We start from the raw sequence: 9,191 nt of genomic DNA, 5'->3' as shown, positions 1-9,191 counted from the left end.
CATTATGAGTGAATGGCGAATAGAACATCCGATTGACCAGCCTCACTGGTTTAGGTGACGGTGAATTCTCTACATGCAGTCGAAAGTGCTTCAGAGTCATAAAACAAAACTCAAACAACCAAAACATTGCAGTATTTGCACTTGCCATGAAAAACTTGAAGTCAACTCCACACTGATGGTTTTGGTCTGTTTAAAGAAGGACCTGATGAAAATAAACAAAGCATTGTAATCAAAAGTCTAGATTATTACCAAAAACCATTTAAGACATGGGTAGTGGATACTATTACTAATACTACTAATAATAAACACAATGACTCAATTTTGCTCAAAGCTGAGTATATTTACTATGATTTGGCAGATCGAAGATTTTAATCATTGGCTGAGGTTCTGGTAAGGAATACCAGAGTTTTCTGGTGGGAGTGTCCGGGATTAGAGAGATTACCTGGCTAACTTTACAATGCTGGGCCAAGTAGGAGGAGTGTGTGTGCGTGGAAAACTACTGGAGATGTGAGTTAATTCACAACACGATCTCGTTCATTGGACTGCAGCGGTTGAAGCAGGACTTTTGGACTGTGTAACACCTTCAGTCGCTGTGCGACTGAAAAGAGAGCGAGAACGGCTTCATGTCGAGTTTCGGTTCAGCCCAGCTGAGGTCAATAAGTGCTCTTGTCCTACAATGAGGGTCATCTGACCTCGCCGCACACGGAAAGAAAACACATAAAACTCCTGTCTCGTCTCCTCGCAGTGCTGCCGCCGTAACGCTACAGCTTCTCCTGACGTCAGACGGTTATTTGAGGAGAGCCGCGGCTCCTGGTCAGGTTTCCCACAGGGTCGAGGCTCGGCCCCTCTCCCTGACCCCCTGGAAAGCAGAGGTCACGCATGAGAGGGAGTAATGAAAAGGGCCACTCTGATTTATGACCCGGCATCGCTATAGGATACCTCCAGCCCAGGGAGGGGTTTTGTTACAGAGGTGGGGGAACGCCAAAGCAGATTCCCCCCTGCACCTCCTGCCAACGTTGGTTTAAGATTTCAGCCCATTCAGGAGAAGTTCTGCAGCTGAAATTCCTCTGAGGTGTGTTTGGACAATAAGCAGATTAACAGTTTGGGTTTTGCATTCCCAGATGTGAGGCAGCTGTTTGATTTTGGAAACACATTGTGTCCAAATGCTGCTGCTGCTGCTGTGTTGGATCATTCCAGTCATTCCTTGGACTCGTTTTATGAGGATTTTTTTTTTTTTCTTGATAGACGTGTCAGTACGGAATCAACGTGTGTCTGCATCAGCTCAAACTGAGGATCATGGTCTGGTCGCCTGGCGAACCGCTTGAATACAGTCACATGAAGTCAAATCCATTAAAAAGCACAACATAGCTTACTGTTTGTGTTGAGCTGGCGTTCATATCGCTGCAAGTTCTGGTTTATCCAAAGCAACTGAATCAGGTCTGTATCTTGCAAGACGTTTCGGTCCTGGCCCAAGTGGCTTCATCAGTTCATGCGGTTCCTTGACAAGCCTCAGACGAACCAAACATGAACTGATGAAGCCACTTGAATAAGACACTTGACCGTGTCCAGTTGACCTGATTCAGTTGTTTGAGAGTGTTGACACTTAACTTTTGGTGACCTTGAATGACAAACTGTGGGCAACATGGTGCAGTACTGTTTAACCTTGATGCTTTTAATTCCTCAGAATGACATTGTGTCCTCATAGAAAATTGTGACATGGCGCCCCAGTCCATCACGACTACAAGTCTAAAAAGACTTTATAATGTATTGTATTGCATTCCATAGAAAAAAAACATGATGTTTACCATGTTGCACCAAAACACGATACAAGATAGGCTGATAGAAGTCATGATAAAGCTGCAAAAATAAAACCAACATTAAATGCCCTTTAGATTGCTTTGCATGTTCCTGAGTCTTTTTCATTAGAATTCTTAACTTTGTCCAGCTCTTTTGTGCATCCTTATATTTTGTTGTACATAAAAAAAAAAAAAGACATTAGAAGCTTGCGTACTGACATCTTGAGTACACTTCAGGTCCTTATGATTGAGTCACATGTCGGCTTAACTTGATTAATAAAACTACGTAAACACCAAACTCATGAGATCATGAGGCAAACTAATCATGTGGAAAGATCCTTTTTGTTCTATTTTCCCAGTTACAGAATTATTTTGATGCCATTCATCAAATTTAGATATTATAGCTGAAACAAATCTTTTATTCTCCACCAGAATTACTTGATTCAAACTGGCTCCACTGTAACAAACAAGTCTCCTTTTGATTGTATCTTTTTCATGTTTTTAGCTCATGTCTGATAAAAGTGTGCCCTGACAGCAGCTGCTAATTGGCTAAAATAGTGGCGGACCCCCGTGTGTGCGTGAGCGTGTGCGTGCGTGCGTCTCCTCTCTGTCCCTGAGTCATGAACTGAGCTTCTCTCAAGCGGAGACATCCGTAGTCTGCCTGAGCTGCTGGCGCAGAAGAAGTAGGCCAGATTTGACACACTTCACAACCCATGCTAACCCTGACACACATTATTGGAGCGCGGAGGGAAAAGAAATCCCAGCCACAAATGCATCACAGTTGGAAACAATTTAGACATACACTTTCATTTTCAGTATTGGACTTGAGTTGTTATCAGTTAGTGGAACATGGAGGATTCATTTGAAGAGAGGCTTAGATTTTGTCTCTGATTCGTACGTGACAAAGAAACAAACACAAAATCCCATTTGGGATGTTTAAACTGCATCAAAAAGGTAATCAGATGTCATTCAGCATTATTGACTCAACAAGCCTTCAACAAGAAAAATCCCCTATCGTCTATTTTATTCTGTCAGATCTCAAGTTTATCAAGTCGTATTTGGGTCAAAACTTAGCTGAACAGGATTTGCTGGTGGGCAAAACTGTGAAGCAGAAGGTCCTCAGACCCCCTGTGGTGTTTTCTTTTTAATGCAAGTGAAAATAAAAACCTCCACATCAGCAGCATCAAAGCCTGGAGTGGTGGGTTCCTGCTATTTTATCATCCACTTTTCAAAGTGCCTGGCATTTTTTTTTTATTATTATTTTGAACATGCACTAAAGTCTTAAACAGGTATCCAAGCTCTTCTTTTCCTCCCTGAAATCTTTGCTTGCTCAGCACCAGGCCAGCCTAAACTGGTGCCCGGTAATAATAAGATCCACGGCGGCCTTTACCAGCTGTTGTCTGTTTATTTCCTGGCAGACTGAAGAAGAAAGGCCAAACCCAAAACATGACCATATGTTTAAACCTTGTCCTATGAACCCAAAACAGGATGTCACAGCAGGCCCTCCGGTCAGAGTAACTGACAGAGACACGGGCACACAGGAGGCCTATTGTTTCGATCTGCTTCGGGAAAGACAGAACGAGTGAACAGGAAGTGTGCGACACAGGAAGAGAGAAACAAGGATGTGTGTTTGTGTGCAGTTTGCATACATACACTGTATTTTCTGTGGGGATTTGAAGCTCATGGGCTTGTAAAATTGTGTACACAACAGAAACGGAGCGCTTGCCAGATCCTTAAGTGGCCTTTTCTATGACTCTTTGAAGGGAAACTCCATTTTAAAATAGAAAACATGCCTTTATTTGTGCTCTTGATTGAGCCTTTACCTCTGTACATCTGAATGAGTCTTTTACAGACACATCCTGAAGCTGCTCCATCATCAGTGAAAAACGATGAGTAGCCATGCAGCAAACACACGATAATCAACTGCTTTCTCATACAAATTCACTGGCACCAGCTGATTATTTGGTGTCTTTTCAAGCGGCAGATAAATAGGAAGAAGAAGTAGTTTGTATAAAAATAGTAACTATAAAAACATCCTAACTCAAAGGTTTCTGATTCGATCAGACAGCAGTTTCTCTTATACAATCCTCAAACGTGTCTGTTTGGTTCATCAGTGACTCTGAACGAGCCACAGATGAGAATGTGTGTGTGAAAATGTGTGTCGGTGTGTTATCACGGCTGCCAGGTTATGTCTTCAGCTTGCAGTGAGCTTTAGGTACATATCTTTAAAAGACATGTTAAAAGACATAAAAGCTTGGTTGTAATCGGAACGTTCGACAATCAAATGCTATAATTAAACATCTGTTAAAGAATTTAAATAAAAGTCTGTCTTGCATATGTGGCCTTGAGGCATCTAATGACAACATTGATTGAGGTATTTTATTGTTGAACACAGGATGTTCAGCATTGAACTAAAACTACTGCTCGTTATGACTTTCGAATGTCAGCCCTGGTCATGATGTTCAGACTGTAGAGCATATTTTACTCAAGTTTTGTTGGGAACTCGGACTTGGCGCCAGCTTGGCGCAACTGATAAACTAAGCCTTCTGTGGATTGCCGAGTCACAATTTCTACTCAGTGTTTTGATTGGGATGCCCAACTCATTTTGGTTCTGGGGCCACATTAAACCCAACATTGTTGCTTTTTCACTGATAATTGATTCAATGTAGAGCGACTTGACTTTTTGTGTCTTTCCAAATATGCAGATTACTCAGTGTGAAATCTCACCTGAAGCAGTCGTTAGGCCGACTTGTTAGAAGACTGTCATCGTCCTGGTGCATGATTATTTTTTTTCCATCTTCAGCATGAATTTTTTTCACCAGTGTGAGATGCTCCTAGTTAAACAATTCAATAGCCAATAAATAATAAACAGCCAGTTACTTTCATCAAGACATTAAAGTACTGATTTTCCCTTGTGCATCTTGATTCAAAACTTCCTGCTCGATGATTTTGGCCTGCTGCCAGCCAGATGTCGAACACCCACAATTATGATTAACGCTATTTTAGCTTTGCATCTGTCAACGCTGCGACTCTTTGCATGCTTTCTCTGATGATGCTGATTCAAAATGTAATGTATAACAAACAAGTAAAAATCGGTGAAAGTTACAATGAACTCACAGGTACAAATGCAGGTCTGATTAGATGAATGACTGTCAAAATAGTGATATTTGAATTAGATTTGCTCAAACAAAATATTCACATTAAGCTTTAGATTGTTAAAATATGAATTTTTAGGTCTAGCTTTACATAGAAAAACAAGTTTTTAAATGGGAAAATCTCATCCACAGTCAGCTGGTGCTAGTTGGGCTTCAAATTTTTCGACTTAATGATTTAAAAAAAAAATTGGGGGGGGATTTTGGGATCATCAGATTTCAGCGCATCGTGAGCATGAAAACAAATGCTGAGTCAGAAGAGACATGAGGAGTGTCAGACGGCTGCAGACAGCGTGGCGTAGACACAGCATCAGGCCACACAGAAACCTCCTTGTCTACAAGCACAACCTGTCGCTGCTCTCTCAAGGGTTTACTATGCAGGGAATGCTAAAAGGATTAGCGCCTTTAGCCACTTGAGATAATGTGAAAAATGAGACCTGACGCCGTTGTAGAGGGAGGCTGAAAAAGAAGTGTGCGTGTTTTAATATCTTAAAAATAACACAACAAAGGCAACAAAGATGACCATCACACTCTTGTTTTCTTATTTGTGTTTATTTGGTGTGTACATCATACACAAACCTCTTTGGAATAAAAACTAAATCTCTCATATATATCAGATAAAAAAAAAAAAAGAAAATCAGAAGTTATGGAGCCAGTCTGTAAACATGCAACTGAACACTTTTCAACAAGGAGTTAAAAAAACAAAATAAAAATAATGTGGAAGGAGTTTCAGGAGTGCGACATGCTCGTGATGGATACAAAAAGTAACATCAAGGCTGCAGGTAATTGTGTAAAGTTATCACATGTACTTATAACATGCCCTTGAGCTCAGTAATGCTCAGCCCACGAGGCCTCTCTGGTCTGACCCTCATATATCTCAGCAGACCCCCAGTTCACATTTCAGTGGCATCCGCCAGGGCAGGCAATGGAAATGACCTTTCATGGAGATAAAGTGGGAATCACTGAAGAATGGATGAAGTGAGGTAGGATCTGTGCTTATCAGAGGGGGTGGGGGGGCTCCAGCATGTTTTGATGGGAGGAGGGGGTTGCCCGGGCCGAGTAGGGGAGGGTAACCGTTTGCAAACTGCCAGATGGAGAAAGTGACTCCCTAAAACTCTTGGCAGTGGTCTGAAAGTTTGCGTTTCTTTGATTTTAGAGATGAATTTATTACTGTATACTTGGTCAAGCCAGGAAATTCTTCAGTGAGATTAAAACTCCTGAAGACATATACTTTTCCTCATAGATATTCACTGTTTGTAAAGTGGATAAAGTCTGCATCTCACACAGCAGTGACCACGCAATGAAACAATGGCAAGGGAAATCAATAACCGTGTCACAAGTAACTATTGCGCAGTGGACTCTTTATGGGTTGAAGAATGAAATAACAATGACTAAAAAACAAACTACTGGCCAGATGTACTTTCTTCTCCTCCTGGATGCAGAAGCTTCCTTGAGATCCAGCTCAGTGTTCAACAATATATGAGATGAATCTCTGGAAAGAGTCGAAGCTATATATTTATCTTTTTTATTTCCTCTCTCTGTCCAGTTCAGTGCATTAATAACCCCACAGGGGTGCCTCGCATGTTTGTTCCAACGCCTGCGTTTAAGTAGTAAAAAAAAAAAAAAAAAAGCAACAGAGAAACTAAACTGGGACAGATTCAAATGAGGTACTCATGGTTGGCTTTACACTCACACAGCAGACTTCCAGTTTAGAAATAAACATTAGCTTAGTGGTTTTCCATTTTAAATTAGTCATTAAGGGAAAGCGTTGATGTCGAGGACACTAAACTGTCTACTGTGTCAAACAAAGATACACATATGTGCCTATTGGGGGGGGGGGGGGGGGCGTCATCACAGAGGCCTGATTTTAAATCAGTTCAAATCCGGTTCTGTCAATTACACTACAAATGTCAAGGACGGCATGTCCACTCATACACACATTGAGCAAAACTTTTTACCCAGAGGAAGAGTTCCATTCACCAGCATCATCAATCTTTACTCACAAAATACTTCCATGGTATCTATAAATACAATGTATTATTTTGACAGCAAAAAAACCCCAAAACAACAACAAAAACTATTAGCAGTTCTTTAAAACAAAGAAACAGTATCTTTGGAGTTGAGGGACTTTAGATAAATGTGTGCCATGAGATGGTAACCGAACATGCAGATATTAGGAAGTAAAACGAAGCAGGATATCACCTGATGTTGGCACTCATTTGAAATTTAATGTCACATTTTAAAGGCAGCTTTGCCCGACGAAGCTCAGCTGCTGTGAGTTGCCGCTTTTAAAAATAGAACTAAATTCTATTCTTTCCACTGTGCTGCAATGTAGGATTGCATCTTCATGAATTGGTATGGCTTTTTATAAACAAGTGACATTTCACATCCAGCAATTATCTGGACAACGTGTAACCATCTGCGTGACTTGATGACATACTATCTGAGTTCTCTTGGTAAACATGCATCGTTAGTGGTTAAATAGCCGTCAGAAAAGACGAACTCATAGAAATCAACACCTTCAGATTATTGACACATCATGGCACACAGATTCTCATCCCGACATTACACAGTTGACTCTTTGGGTCCTTCTTGAGCAGCATTCTTGCACCCGTACAGCCACTTGATCACGCGAGCGTTTCTCTCAATGATCGACACTCCAGTGGGAAGCTGCTCTGTCAGCTCCTCCTGAAACAGTCCGTCTCCCGAGTGGCGGGAGAACTCGCTGGGCTCTGAGCCGCCACAGCCGTCTCCACCGACGCTGCGGAGCGCCAAGGAGAGTGTGTCTATAGAACTGGCCCCTGAGAGGAAATTATCTCTGCCCAGACGCTCTATCATGTCCATGTCCAGACCGCAGAAGTCAAAGAAGTGCTCCTGCTCTGATAGAGCGACAGAGCAGCGAAGCCGTAAGTCTGATTTCGAACGCCGTAACTGTCCAAACTGCCTTCTGGGCACTGGAGGAGATGCCCGCTTCCACGGGTCATTCTCATCATGGGGGCTATTTGAGGGGTTTCCCTCGGTGAGACCATTAATAATCTCATCACTGGTGCAATCTGTGAGACCATTCTTAATTTCTTGGAGCTTACAGCTAAAGCCAGGGCTGTGGAGAGATTCTGGGCTACGTTCTTGGTCAGTTTTACTCGACCTCCTGCTTCCTGCTCCACCATCTGTAATGTCTTTATCGTAGGTCCAAGACATGCGTGAGTCGCCATCCCGTGATGGTGCTTTCTCTTCTCCGATCACCATCTTCTGAATTCTGCCCTCACCTCCGCTGCTCTTCTCTCTTGTGGAACCTTGGAAGAGGCGTCGAACAAAACTGTACCCCTTCAACTCCAGATTATTGTTTTCTCCGACTGTTGCACCATTGGGGCTTTTGCACTCCTTCTTCTGCCGGTAGATGAGGAGGGAGTCCGGCCTCAGCATTCGCTTGCCTGTACTCCTTCTGAGCACAGGAGCACTGTGTGGTGCCACTAAATTGTTAATTCCAGGGGCCCTTGGGCTGGGGGGCATCACGTTTTTCACGTTGCTCCTGTTATAGGCCTCAACATCAACAGAAGTCCGTCTGTTCTCCTTTCTTGAGTCATCATTCTCATTTTCATCTCGTGAAGTGAAGGAGCCAGAGAGGGTAGAGAAGGGTGTGTTGGATGATCGGCGTGGGGGAATCTGAGGCGTTAGGCTACCAGCAATGGCGAATGTCCTCCGGGGCGGAGGTGGTGGGGTGGCACAGGGCACCAGTACAGGCTCCTGCTTAGTGTTAATCACCTGCTGGCTTTTAACATATTTGGCTTTGTCTGCTTCGAGCCTCTCCACAGCACTGATGGAGCGGCCTTGGCTTCCTCCGTCGATCTGCCTCCGGAGGTAATCCGGACCCTTGTTGAGGAGCCTCAGAGGAGATGGGGATCCAATTGGTGTTAGGGGCTTCATGGTATTTCACCAAGCTTGGAAAGACATGAAAAGCCTTTCGAACTGCCGAATTGATTTAGAGATTCTGGTGTCCCACAGGGGGCTGCTGTTGGATGTATCAAATTTAAACCTAACCAAAGTGTTTACTCAGTTTTTTAAGAGTAGTGATTTGTGCCAGTTCTCATTCCTTTCCTCGTTTCTCTTAAATCCTTCCCTATGGGTGATAGACAAGTGGTAATTCCAACAGCCACAAGGTTCAAGTTCGCTATAAGGTTCTCTATAGATAGCTCACAGTGTCTCTGTTGGGCAGTGTTAAAACCCAGATAAATTGATATCTATA

At 42.8% G+C, this 9,191-nt stretch overlaps 1 protein-coding gene across 1 annotated transcript; it reads right to left on the bottom strand.

The window, feature by feature from the left end:
- Positions 1-7,158: 7,158 nt before the first annotated feature.
- Positions 7,159-8,872, bottom strand: fam110d (family with sequence similarity 110 member D; the record flags this gene model as incomplete). The annotated part of the gene is made up of 1 exon (XM_080501539.1): positions 7,159-8,872. One exon carries the CDS (start codon positions 8,870-8,872, stop codon positions 7,514-7,516), a length of 1,359 nt encoding a protein of 452 aa, XP_080357665.1. The 3' UTR covers positions 7,159-7,513.
- Positions 8,873-9,191: the final 319 nt, after the last annotated feature.

The sequence above is a fragment of the Blennius ocellaris genome (genome assembly GCF_963422515.1).
Source record: "Blennius ocellaris genome assembly, chromosome: 8".
Classification (NCBI taxonomy): domain Eukaryota; kingdom Metazoa; phylum Chordata; class Actinopteri; order Blenniiformes; family Blenniidae; genus Blennius; species Blennius ocellaris.
The sequence above is the reverse complement of the archived record's forward strand: the minus strand, read 5'-3'. Positions and strand labels throughout refer to the sequence as shown.